Raw genomic sequence first — 13,590 nt, forward strand, 5'->3', positions numbered from 1 at the left:
ACAATGACTAGGAAATGTTGTGTGTATGACTTGCGTGGCAGGACACCAGCACTGGTCATGTGAATTATGCATTTTTTTGTTTATTTTTCTGAGGAACACCAATTCAATGCGTAACCCAACCCAACCAATCATCATCTGTGTATCGAAAGTGGAGGCTTTGAGTTGTACACATTTTTGGTCCAGTGTTGCATCCCGTCCTTGGAGAATATATACAATTCAGTGGAGGCTGCCAATGGGAGGACGGCTCATAATAATGGCTGGAATGGAGTAAACGGAATGGTATCAAATAAGCATTTTCCATGTGGATACCATTCCATTGACTCCATTCCAGCCATTATTATGAGCTGTCCTCCCCTCAGCAGTCTCCACTGATACAATTACATTTCAATCATTTCAAACGAGCAGGTGTCGACACGCCAGTGCAATTGCTAGTTCGTTCAAATGTGTATTTTCTCTAGTCTAAAACACTGTCAACGCCTAACTACTTTATATTTCAAATTAAATGTAGATTGAGTTATTTTAATACCACATGGCCATAACTCATAAAGTCCATTGCAAATATATTCTCTTTTTTTTCATTACAGCTATAACGTCAGCACAGTGCCAAGGAAAAATAAACATCGCAATCTCATTGGAGGAAATTGAGTGGTCAACGTAAGCGCTCCCCGTGAATGAGAAGAAGAATGGGTTACAAAGCAGGGGATGACAAGTCAGAGATATCGACAGGCAATCGTGCAAACCTAAATAATCTTTAGGACTAAACAATCAATCATATTTGGAGTAAATATACCCAACACAGAGCGACAGATTCGAGAGTTTGTGCTTTTGGAATCCCACATCCAAAACTAGACGAGGGCGCGCATTCCAGAACAAGCTTGGCGTTTTTAGCTTGTTCCATCATCATGACGCTGACAATTGAATAGCTTAGACTATGTGACTTTTGTGATAGGCATGCTTGAAATAATGAGCAAGTATTTTATTTGAAAAAGCCTACTTACGTTTACAAAAATGGAACGACAGCTTTACATGTCAGAGCGCAAAAATATGGATACTTGCTTGAGACGTCTGAAGCAGGAACTGGTATGTCATCTTATTTGAGTTTTCTGATTATACAATGTTTGTTTTCTGTTTCTACTTCAACTGTTGTTCTGATATCCAATTTTAGTATATGCATTCAGATGTAGCGTGTTTTGGACATTTTTAATGCCAATGCAACTGGGTCACAAAATAAGTAAACAGCTACGAAAATATCAATTATAATATTTAGTTATTCATATTTAGTTGTTATACAGCTGAGGTTGCATAATACGGCATAGTTCCATTGACGTTTGTAAATAAGTTAACTCAAGCAAATCAAATGCTCAGTTCGAACATTCGATCCTATGATTCTTGTTGTTCATGCGCCTGGGATGGACGGGATGAAATGGTACAGTCTAATGAATGGTCAAGCAGTTTCCTGCTCTCTTTTCTTTCCATGAGATGCTCAGTGTTCTATGAAGACTATTTCCAAAACGCTATGGCCAACAATTTTCTGCAATAGTGTTTTTTAGTCAGACATGATTGCTTATGGGTACTTTCATGTGTGTGTAAAAAAAATTACTGTTCTCAGATTTTTCATTCATAGATTTTAGATGTGTATGAAATGTTGTTTTTTTGTGTGCAAAATGCTATATATCCATTGTTTAGCTGGAATGGAATGTTTGCATCCTATATATTTGACTGTGATATGTGCTTGTCTCACGTTATCTTAAGATGAATGCCCTTACTGTAAGTCGCTCTGGATAACAGCATCTGCTAAATGACTACAATGTCAAAGGTACATGTTTTACATACAGATCTCATATTACTGTATTTCATTATTTTGTAAAACACTTTTTAAACATTGATGTCACAAATGTAGCATTTGTACAGTTCTTTAGTTATTTGTTACATTTGACTGTAAAACCAAGCAGTACTACTTCTTTATCTGAGAATGATGCGCATATATAGCATTTAGCAAGAAAACATAAGTGATAGATTTTAAACAAATACATGTTGAACAACCCCATGTCATGATTAGATGTCGAAAAAGCACACCAATCTTTCATAATTTCTTTAAACAATAAAAGCTAATTTATCAACATTTCTGAAAATGGATATATAGTGTTTTGGTATGAAACTTCATATATTCAACTGCTGCCTATATTAATGGTGCAATATGCAGAAATTGCTCAGCCATTACCTGGTTGCAAAGATTCTAACAGTTTGCCTAATTTCAGTTTATGTGACAAAGCAAGTGTAGAGAATCATTGTACCATCTAAACCGCTGTGAAATATATTTTTCAATAATCAAAAATATTGTATTTTCAGCTGTTTGAAGCTGGTGTACAAAACCCGAAAGTAAAAGACATAAAAAAAAAACGAAACTTAACTAAAGGGAAGCATAGAAGTAGCGCACATAGAACAGATCTACCGCTTCTTATACTTGCTTTCAATGAGAATGACAGTCTGTAAATCACATTGCTATGTGAATTTGGAGGTGTCGCCTAAAATGTTACACATTGCAGCTTTAACATTGCTTTATTAATATTTCTAACTTTCATACACAGAGGCATGTCTAGGCTATACACTCCCTTGACACTGTGATGGGTTTTGAAGACAGTCTTCTGAAATAGATAGGCTATTGCTGTAAATCTATTCTGTTTTCATAGGGCCGTTGTTGGGGACTCTGTGATTAAAGATACCCAGGGAAAAAAACTGTATTCTCAGTTTGAAGTGTACGCTCCACATTCTGGGTTCTCACTGCTCATGTTCCAGATCTTTTGGCAGATGCACACACAGCATTTTCAAAGCAGCATTAACTGGCACAACTCCTATTGGAACGCTCTTCAAACGGGTAGAATGTTCTTTAACCCACATGCCCAGGGCAAGGCATGCACGGTCTGTAACATGACACTTCTGTGGCTTCTGGGTTGTCTGCACTGAATTAGCTCCACGTCTGTCAACTGGCCTGGCACTCTGATCACAACAGGAGGGAGCCATGGTATGGCGTGTTGTGTGAAGTGATGGTTGCCATATCACAGTTTGCAAACCCAAAAGAAGAGGGAGTCTGTCATCCCTGTGATGAAGCAGAAACAGAGAGCAGATGCAAGTTTTTTTTTTTTAAACTCTCCCTGAGTCTGTCCACTCCTGTACCATGCAGAGCACAATCTGTTGGAGTGTCTTGTACCCCTAAGGTGTTGCCGATGCCAAAGTTCCCACATGTCTGTCTGTGTCTGCCTACGCTGGTTCCCCTGAATCCCCATTTACCATTATACCAGTACAGAGAACAAGCAAGGGGGTGTGAATAAGAGCAATAGAATAGAATAGAAAATAATAGAATAGAAACTAATGGAATAGAATAAGGACTGTAGCTTAGCCTAATTATCTAAGTCTAATCATCTTATTGTGAATGTTATATATATCATGCTATGGACTGTTTTATCATCAGCTTTCAACACCATAGTGCCCACAAAGCTCATCACTAAGCTAAGGACTCTGGGACTAAACACCTCCCTCTGCAACTGAATCCTGGACTTCCTGACGGGCCGCCCCCAGGTGGTAAGGGTAGGCAACATGTCTGCCATGCTTATCCTCAACACTGGGGCTCATCAGGGGTGTGTGCTTAGTCCCCTCCTGTACTCCCTGTTCTCCCACAACTGAGTGGCCAAACACGACTCCAACACCATCATTAAGTTTGCTGACGACACAACAGTGGTAGGCCTGATTACCGACAACGATGAGACAGCCTATAGGGAGGAGATCAGAGACAAAAATGTAAGCAAGACAAAAGAGCTGATCGTGGACTACAGGAAAACATCGAAAACATTAACATCGACGGGGCTGTAGTGGAGCGGGTTGAGAGCTTCAAGTTTACATCACCAACGACCTACCATGGTCCAAACTCACCAAGACAGTCGTGAAGAGGGCACGACAACACCTTTTCCCTCTCAGGAGATTAAAGATTTGGCATGAGTCCCCAGATCCTCAAAAAGTTCTACAACTGAACCATCGAGAGCATCCTGAATGGTTGCATCACTGCCTGGTATGGCATCTGACCATAAGGCGCTACAGAGGGTAGTGCGTACGGCCCAGTACATCACTGGGGTCAAGCTTCCTGCCATCCAGGACCTATATACTAGGCAGTGTCAGAGGAAAGCCCCCCACACACACACATTATTTTTACTCTGCTGCTACTCGCTGTTTATTATCTATGCATAGTCACTTTACCCCTACCTACATGTACAAATTACCTCGACTATCCTGTACCCCCGCACATTGACTCGGTACTGGTACCCCCTGTATATAGCCTCGTTATTGTTATTTTAATGTGTTACTTTTTATTCATTTTTACTTTCGTTTATTTAGTAAATATTTTAGTAACTTTTTTAAACTGCATTGTTGGTTAAGGGCTTGTAAGCATTTCACGGTAAGGTCTACACCTGCTCTATTGGGCGCATGTGACAAATTAAGTTTGATTTGATTTCACGTGAAAGTCCTGTATGGCAAAACCAATTCTTGGGTGTATAACAATGCAACATTGGCTAAGCACAACGGCGATGACACATCACGTGTCATGCAAAAATTCAGTCCTTTTCAAGGCAACTAATGCCCCCCCCCCCCCCCCCCCCCCCGAGTACCTCCTGAACATCTGCATGGTGACGTAACTTCAGCGCATCAAAGGATATCAAAGCTTTTGACATCGATACTAACACTAATTTCACTTTTATGGTTCTTCTTTATCTTTTATTTGCCTCGAGACATTTCAAACATAACCATCTGTCAGCTTGGAATGCTATTCTAGGGAGGGTGTGTGTGAGCTGTGAGGTCATGGAACTTCTGAGAGAACAACTATGCCAATGCCGTTACGTCCTGAGGTGGTGAACCGAGCTACTGTGCTCACGGAGACTCCTTGTTCTCGGTTACCTTCAGGGCGTAGGGATAGTGGTGGTACGGAGCAGTGGTCTCAGTTGGTTTGTTTGGAGCATCTCTTGTGGTTCCATTCTCCAGCCGGTTCCTTCCTTCCTTCCCCTTGGCTAAAATTGCCCAGGGTCACATTGGCAGGTGGTTTGCATGATGCGATCGTTGAGACCGGATGGAAGCGGTTCACAGTGAAAAATAAATGATTCAACCCCGAAAACATAAACAAGTTGCTCAAGACCTACATAACGAATGTCATGGTAGTAGGTCATTACAATTATCTTGAGCGTTTGCAGTACAATGATCGAGTAAAGTCTTCTATTTTTATTGTTAGGGATTTTGGTGAGCACTTGCACAGCACGCAACATCTACAGACTTCTGTTCAAAAACAATCTTTCAAAGATGTCGCTGATGTTCTCTAAGGCTTAAGCAACCCACTGCTCCCTTCCAGCTTTATCATTTAAGGCAGAAACAAGGTCTGCGAGGGCCAGGAAACTGCCCATTAGACCACCTCCCAGTGTTAAAGGGCCCCAGGAGGCTTGGCCTGGCTCACCCCACCTCTGGTCTATGGGCAGCGTAGAGCCCTGGCTCACCCCACCACAGGGCTCTGCTATATGGGCAGTACAGAGGCATGGTCTGTATTCCCTGGATACAGATCCCAGTAGTGCCCTTGACCAATACAACCTACCATTCATACTCAATAAGAGGTGTGTGCGTGTGTGAGAGAGATACATGCCCTCTCTAATAGCCCAGGGTTTGATAACCTTTCCTTGGCCTCTCATTTCTCCTACCTCTGGCCATCAACACTGAATCTTTTAAATTCATGACATGAAGTACATGTGTTTAGTTGACACTCCTTTATCAGGCTGAACTGCCACTTAAAGAAATGTGTTTGGGTGCTGTTTATTTGTTAAATGAATCCAGTTTAGGGTTCTGTGGACGTGTAGGGCGTGTAGGGAGACAGATTTATTTTTCTTATTTTTTTTAGATTTTTTTTTACCCCTTTTTCTCCCCAATTTCGTGGTATCCAATTGTTTTAGTAGCTACTATCTTGTCTCATCGCTACAACTCCCGTATGGGCTCGGGAGAGACGAAGGTTGAAAGTCATGCGTCCTCCGATACACAACCCAACAAACCCACTGCTTCTTAACACAGCGCACATCCAACCCGGAAGCCAGCCGCACCAATGTGTCGGAGGAAACACCGTGCACCTGGCAACCTTGGTTAGCACGCACTGTGCCCAGCCCGCCACAGGAGTCGCTGGTGCGCGATGAGACAAGGATTTCCCTACCGGCCAAACCCTCCCTAACCCGGGTGACGCTAGGCCAATTGTGCGTCGCCCCACGGACCTCCCGGTCGCGGCCGGTTACGACAGAGCCTGGGCGCGAACCCAGAGTCTCTGGTGGCACAGCTGGCGCTGCTGTACAGCACCCTTAACCACTGCGCCACCCGGGAGGCCAGGGAGACAGATTTCACCGTAACAAATGCGTCACGCTTGCTCACATTTTGTTTCCCCCTCAACTGAATGAGGAGAGAACACTCAAGAGCCGCGACCCTAATCTCAACCGAGTGCAAAGATAGTGTTAATTTATTTATGCTGGGTGGGACTTAATTCACATTCATGCATATTCAAAGACTAGCGCAAATGTTAACTGTGTGATAGTTGTTGAGCGCTCCTTTGCACACTTGATATGACGTGGCACCTCATAGCCTTTTTCAGAGACATAACTTTTAATGGGTAATCATCCAACATTAATTCCGGACTGCCAGTGATTACTCCCCACATTTGAAGCATTCAGAACTTAATTGCCAATTACGGTCCGTTTGCATCACTGCATTTGTTGCCTGAGGATGGCTGGATTGTCCTTAACCTGCACTTTTTACTTCCTAATACGTTTTCAGTCGCTAACCAACTGTCTACAGTCTACAGGTAGACCCTGACGGATCAAACTGCTGAAGTGATGCTAACACACTAACATTACAGAAAGCTGCTGACTTAGCTTCAGTATTTGAGATATGGTTTTAATAAGCTAATGGTACCAGAGAGACAGTGTTCGATGCACTGCAGTCCCCCCCCCCCCAAAAAAGGAACCTTTTCCCTCTCCCTTTGCTGAGTTTAAGATCTGTTATCAGCACATTTCTATGAACCACTGACTCAAGCCGTCTCTGCAACACAATACAGTAAACATTTGGGGTGGGAGAGTACACTGAGAGTACACTGCCCTGGGGAGACAGTCAGTCCAAAAAAAAAATGTGACTTGATTTGATCAGGCAGAAAGCTGATTCCAGCTCGTCTGACCTATTTGGGACGCAAAGTTTTGGGGTCATGTGAGGTCAATTAAGTGCCTTAGTTGGCACAGTGAAGTCAACAGTGGGGCTGAAGCCTTTGAGGACATTGTGAATCATTTAAGAGAGCCAAATGGAGTAAACGCCGTGTGCTTTTGGATAATTGGAGCGGATGAGTGTATTTGGGAGGGAAGAAGGATTGCATGTTGAGGAGTAAGCATGCATGAACAAGTCAGCCAGATAGATTCCATGTGAATAGGAATGGTAGAATCTCCTGACAAGAGGTTGCAGTACAGCTGTAGAAGGGCAACTTCAGCCCCTTGTGATGTAATCTTTCGAATGATTCTGACGTAATGTTATTGACAATTCCACATGTTGTTTTATGGAGATAATCGGGAAAAACCCAACCGTGTGCACCATGTGGCAATGCTGGTTGAACCTTGATGTGGTTTGAGGTAAACAGTAATTATATAAAGCCTGTTCACCAGCTTCTAAAGACTCCGGCTAATTACACCTAATGAAGTCAGCCATATGTTTTAGCGCCTAGAACCGCAGGAGAACACAGAGACAACCTCATTGTTCCAATTACCCTCACCTTCTATAATGGCTACTCAGGAACAAAGACTCCTTTTGTCTCTCTGCTGATGTTGCGTTTCATTTTTCGGTGGAAATGTCAGCTGAGCTGCGTATGGATTACGAGATCTTCTGTGAGACCTTTTCAAGTGCTTCTTCGTGCATCATTTTCTTTGTTTGAATATGAAGGGATGAAAGGCTAGTTTAGGGTTGGTCAGTACAGTGGCTCTTGCAACTGTTGAGCGATTGACCATGTTGTCTTATCAGTTCTAAAACAAGAGTGTCTGCAAAATGTTGAATGATTTTTCAGGCAAATTATATTGATTTATTCTTTTGATGTAGGCCTGCAGGTTTTCTTTAAAAAAATATGATTTACGAGATCGCTCTTTGTATTAAGTATTACCACATGTTATTAACATATTGTAAATATGTTGTGACGTTATACATCAGGACGTACTGCAGATTATTATGTCCGCCTCTCACATCTCAATCACTTCTTGCTGATACTTTCCTGTCTGTTGTTTGCTAGTGTGTTAGTTACTGAAGTTACTGATCCAATGCTTTCCCACTTGGCACTTATGTGTACCACGGTCAACTAGTACAATATCATTGACCTTGCTACTTATGATACCCATCCCCCCTCCTGTTCTTCAATAATTGAATCCCTCTAGACATCTAAACATATGGCAAGGCCGCCATAACACTCACCCCCCCCACACCAACTCACACTGCTGTTACCCCAAACACCACTTCCACTGCTGCTGACTCTCACCCAGTCTTTGTCAATAATGCGTGCTTGAGTGAACCCACCCCCACGGTTAGGGATTAACGTCTAGACAGACACAACTGATTGGCTGCCAGGACAGAGACTGGCCCTGATTGGCAGGGGCTACATATAGGGGTTGGCAGGAAGGGCTGTTTGAAAGGTGAGAGTGGAGAGTAGAGACGGACTGACAGAGCAGCCAAGAGAGAGGAACAGACTTGTGTAAAAGTTATAACAAGGTAAGTTGATTTATTAGGATCTTAGACTGATGGATAGATTTAATATCTTGGACGTGTAGAGCGAGGTATAAAGTTGATGTTTTCTATATTTCATTTAATTGAACAGCATTTTATCCAACTTGTTCGGATGTTTGCAATCTACTGTGAGTTGGAGCAATCTTATAGAGTGCACACAAACAATGTTACATTGTTGGTATGGTGGACCAATTCTATTACCCAGCTGTATTAGCTGTCCTTGAGTGAAGGCTGTCTCTATTCAGAGAGACAGTGAAAACAGTCAAAGCACAGTTGGTCAGACTACTGAAATATGATCTGTTATTCCAATCCCTTATTCAAATGTTCAACTGCAACATGGCATTCTCCAAACGATATCAGCGTGGATTGAAATGCTTTTTTAGTGTTGTTCTATTTCTGTAACATCACACAGTTTTGCGTTTTAAGGAGGAGCATTCGCAACGGTGTATTCTTAATTCCCGAAGACACGTCTGTCATATCAACAGCCAAGTTCAAAGTAAGTCCGGGTGCATGGCTTCATTTTTAAAGACACGCTATTGCCTCAGGGACTGCTTGGCTGCGGGGGAAACGGTTATAGCTTGGTCACATGACATAAGCTCAGTCCCACAGGATGCTGGAACAGAGAGAGAGAGTAGTTTGAGAGAGAGAAAAAGAAAGAGCGTGGGAGAGATGAAGCCAGAGATACTCCTCCCTACAGCTGCTGAGCGACAGGGTCCTCTCACATACGCAAGCCATATGGGGGCCCTGTCATTCAAAACGGGTCATGTGACCGAACAAAAAAACATGAGTGGCCTCAAAGCACAGAATAAAGATAAACTGTAGCAACACCAATGGAGATATGGAAAACAAATCATTATTGGTGAGGGGTAAATATGTTAGTACCATGTGTACATTTTGGTTCGTCTTTGAGTTCATTCATTTGTCCTAAGCGGTGCTGTGATCTAACTAAGTTCAACCGTAGAGGGGCAATGTAAACACTGGTCAGTGTTTGACAGAGGGTTATAGATGTGTTATAGAAGTGCTTGAATGGATGAGTTTTGCGGGTGACGCTAACTGGCCATTTCCCTGTTGTTTTTGTCTCCCCCCCTCTCCCTCTCCCCTCTCTTTCCCTACAGGTGTCTATGAAGGAGGCAGGAGATGGCCTCCATGCTCAGATGAACTCCATGATGGGGGCTCTTCAGGAACTCAAGCTTCTACAAGTGCAGACAGTGCTGGAGCAACTAGACATCTCAGGGAGGCCAATCCAAAGGGCGGCCCCACCACCAACAGCAGACACATGTGGCCCTTGCCCTATCCCCAGCCTCAAGCCTACCCTCGGCCCTGGCCACGATGAGACTCACAGGCCCCCCTTGGACTGGACAACTGGTCGGGAGGAGCAGCAGCAGCAGAGCCGGGTGGGGCACCGGAGCAGCCTGGGCACCTCTCCTTCCTCCTCCAGCCTGGAGACATTGGAGACTGAGAGTGAGAGCCAGCCTCTCCCTCTCCCCCGCAGAGTGTCAGGATACACGGCCCCACAGGTGGAGTACTGTGGCCCACGTCTTAGCCAAGTGTTTCCAGAGCAGCATCAGCAGCCGGCTCACCCAGCCCAGGTGGTGGATCTGCCTGGCATCCTCTACAGCCTATCCAGGGAAGGCCCCTCGCTGGACAGCGACTACTCCCAGGACAGCATGGACGACTCCAGCGACTGGACCTCCTCGCTCATGAGCCGCAGCCGCAACCGGCAGCCCCTGGTCCTAGGGGACAACGTTTTCGCCGACCTGGTGGGCAACTGGCTGGACTTGCCTGAGCTGGAGAAGGAGGAGATGATTGGGGGTGTTTGTGTGGGGGCAGACGGAGCCGACAGGCCCGACTCCCCAGCCCACCCTCTCCGTCTCAGCCGCTCCCAGGAGATCTGCAGGAAGTTCTCTCTGACCACCAACATCTTCAAGAGGTTCCTGCGCAGTGTGAGGCCCGACAGGGACAAGCTCCTGAAGGAGAGACCAGGCTGGATGGTCCCAGAGAGCCAGGAGGCCAAACTCTTCAAGAGGCCCAAGAAAGTGGCCAAGCAGCAGGCCAAGGGAAGCTTCTACCTCCCGTTCTGGGCAGGTGTAGGACAGCAGCAGCAGGGTAAGGGCCGGCCATGTCCCCAGCTGGCTGAGGAGAGACCCAGCCAGAGCCAGAGCCAGTTCTCAGAGATTTACATAGACAGGAGACAAGAGTGGAGACAGGAGGCCAGAGTGGAGAAAATGCAGCCCTTGTTTGACTACAACACGGCTGTGTGGGTCTGATGCTGACGCTGCTCCAGGGTGGTGGCAGGTGTTGGGGATTTGGCTGGGAGCTCTGGGAGGTTTGTGTGTCTGTCTGTCTCCACTCAGAGAATGGACTGACTGAGGAATGAACATCCACACTATTTCCCAACAGAGAGATTATCAGGGCAACTGTTTGTCTGACAATCCTAAGACCTAAGACCTGTGACTGAGAGAGTAAGCAGGACTTCCTCTTATAGATGGGTTCACCAAAAAAATTCTTAGGGTTTGAATGAGTCCGTAAGTGCCCTGGACTTATACGATAGATGGTACTTCGATATAGACATGATGCTCAGATAATGCTCTGAATTCCATCGTCATGGTTCACACCTCAACTCTGTTTCATTATGTTTGAATGCTGCTGTAGGTCCCACCCAAGTGTATCCCCACCCTCATGTCTCATCTCGTACTTCAATCTAGCAATAGAACACAGCTGTTACACGTACTGCATGGGCTCTAGTAAATGTTTTATCTGTGACGTTGTGAAACAGTTGTCACTGAACTGCCACTAAACATGACCACAGGTGCTTCTTCGCCTCGTTGCCCAGAGTCAGACAGCTGGATGAATACACAAGGGTCTAATATTGTCACATCAACCTCACTCAGGGATCGGGATGTGGCCTGTGTGACCGACTGGGTTTGAACCTGGATCTTCTGTGCGCCACAAGACTGTTCTAGCCCGCCGAGGTAAAGCCTAGGCTTTAGCTTGGGGAGCTAGCACAAGTCTTCAGGTCTCAGGCAAGGTTACTCGTCACATATCCTTGGTCTCCAAACCACCTCCGTTACACCTTCACCGTTCACCAGCCACCTACACACACAAAGCCACTCCAGGATAGGGTTATCTCTTGCCTTGTAGACATGATGGCACATCTTGACTCTACAGCCAATTCTGCTGGCTAGCGTATTACACATGGCAGAGAGAGAGAGAGAGAGCTGTGTGCCATCTGGTTGCCTACAGTTACATAAGGACAAGCCAGCAGCACAGACAAGAGGTGCAGTCATTCAGCGTAGGCTGTCAAGCGTTTTCCCAATCAACCCTAAACTGCGATGCGGCCGTTGCATATGTGTGTAATATGTATCTAATGCTAAGCAGGGCCTGGAGATTTCAAGATAGCAGAGGACTGAGGAGGAGAATGTTTACAGTGAATCCTTCCACATGTACATACAGTACTATACCTAATGAAGTCAGCCATATGTTTTCTCTTTGCGCCTAGAACCACAGGAGAACGTGTTAATGAGCATGTTAATGACGTCAACAAAGTCTATTAGCCATTGTGTTCATTTCATTTAAAGGGTCTTAAAGAGAGGAAGATTGAACCCAGTAGATATGTGGTTGGTCTTAGCTCTCTTTATGAAAGAAATTGAGGCGTTTCGGGGAGATTTCACAGAGCAGTATGGCGCAACCTTTACCGTTATTTCCCAGAGCTGAGCTCCACATCAATTCCTCAGTGAAATCACTGAAGTGACGAGGACTATTTATCTTATTTTAGAAGACATATGGTATGCAAATGCAATCCTCAGCTCTCAGTAATAAGAGTGGCTCGAGGAGTTGATTTGATGTGAAACATCACCCCATCCATGCATTCGACAGACATGAATTTGATTTGACGTGAATTTGATTTGTTAAATATCGCTATGCACATATGGCAGGTTTTTCAATATTCAGGTGGGATTATGTTCAGTTGGTCACACGTGGACGGACCGCCTCTACGAAGCCTGTTATGCTAGAAGAGCCTCTCTGCCTGTCTTCTTCATATTTACAACTGTAATTGTCATTTTTAGCGCTGTTGTTAAAACTGTGGTTCTGCGAACCTCAAAGTGTTACTGGGTGTAAAACTGTCACTGACTCTTTGTAAATTAAACTGTTTTCTGAAAAAAGACGCGCCACTCTGGTTCCTCGACTGGAAATGTAATTTGTATGTTCCGAACATAAATGTACCCTTTGATCGGTGACCCGTTTTTATTGGGTGATTTTTTTTAACACCCCCAACATACTTCAAACCAATTAGTCTGTCTGGCTATGTTTAGATTTGAAATAGTTATTCGTTTTTTTTGGGGGGGGGGTATTTTTTGTTGTTATATAATGGTAACAGCAGATTTACCACATACAGTATACCCTGTGAGACTATGATCAAGCTTTCCCTTTTCTCAGAATAGTTCTGGGATTTGACCTGCTCTACTCTACTCCCTGCATTCTCTATAGGCCTAAGTGCTGTAGCATGACTTACTATTTGGTTAGTGTGAAGCGAATCATCTCCTGTGCTTCAACTCAGGGAAAAGTACGTCTAAATCTGTACCGCGACGCCCGTCAGCGTTTTAAATAAATAAACATACAGGCAGGCACACTTTGATTCTCTGACTCTCTCTTTCTCTTCTCCAGAACCACTATATGACGCTCAAACACAGCAACTTATCCACAAGCATTATACACTGCTCAAAAAAAGAAAGGGAACACTAAAATAACACATCCTAGATCTGAATGAAATATTCT

General features: G+C 44.4%; 1 protein-coding gene across 3 annotated transcripts; it reads left to right on the plus strand.

The window, feature by feature from the left end:
* Window positions 1–678: 678 nt before the first annotated feature.
* Window positions 679–12,979, plus strand: LOC139414229 (PAK4-inhibitor INKA2-like). Of its 3 annotated transcripts, XM_071162127.1 has the most exons (3): window positions 8,722–8,799; window positions 9,241–9,310; window positions 9,930–12,977. In XM_071162127.1, the coding sequence occupies exon 3, from the start codon at window positions 9,936–9,938 to the stop codon at window positions 11,079–11,081; it is 1,146 nt and encodes a 381-aa protein (XP_071018228.1). In that variant the 5' UTR covers window positions 8,722–8,799; window positions 9,241–9,310; window positions 9,930–9,935; the 3' UTR covers window positions 11,082–12,977. The 3 variants fall into 3 exon arrangements, with proteins under 3 accessions (XP_071018226.1, XP_071018228.1, XP_071018227.1); XM_071162125.1 differs by lacking the exons at window positions 8,722–8,799; window positions 9,241–9,310 and adding an exon at window positions 679–1,080; XM_071162126.1 differs by lacking the exon at window positions 9,241–9,310 and having other exon boundaries at window positions 9,930–12,979.
* Window positions 12,980–13,590: the final 611 nt, after the last annotated feature.

This window comes from Oncorhynchus clarkii, chromosome 7, assembly GCF_045791955.1.
Source record: "Oncorhynchus clarkii lewisi isolate Uvic-CL-2024 chromosome 7, UVic_Ocla_1.0, whole genome shotgun sequence".
In the NCBI taxonomy this organism is placed as follows: Eukaryota; Metazoa; Chordata; class Actinopteri; order Salmoniformes; family Salmonidae; genus Oncorhynchus; species Oncorhynchus clarkii.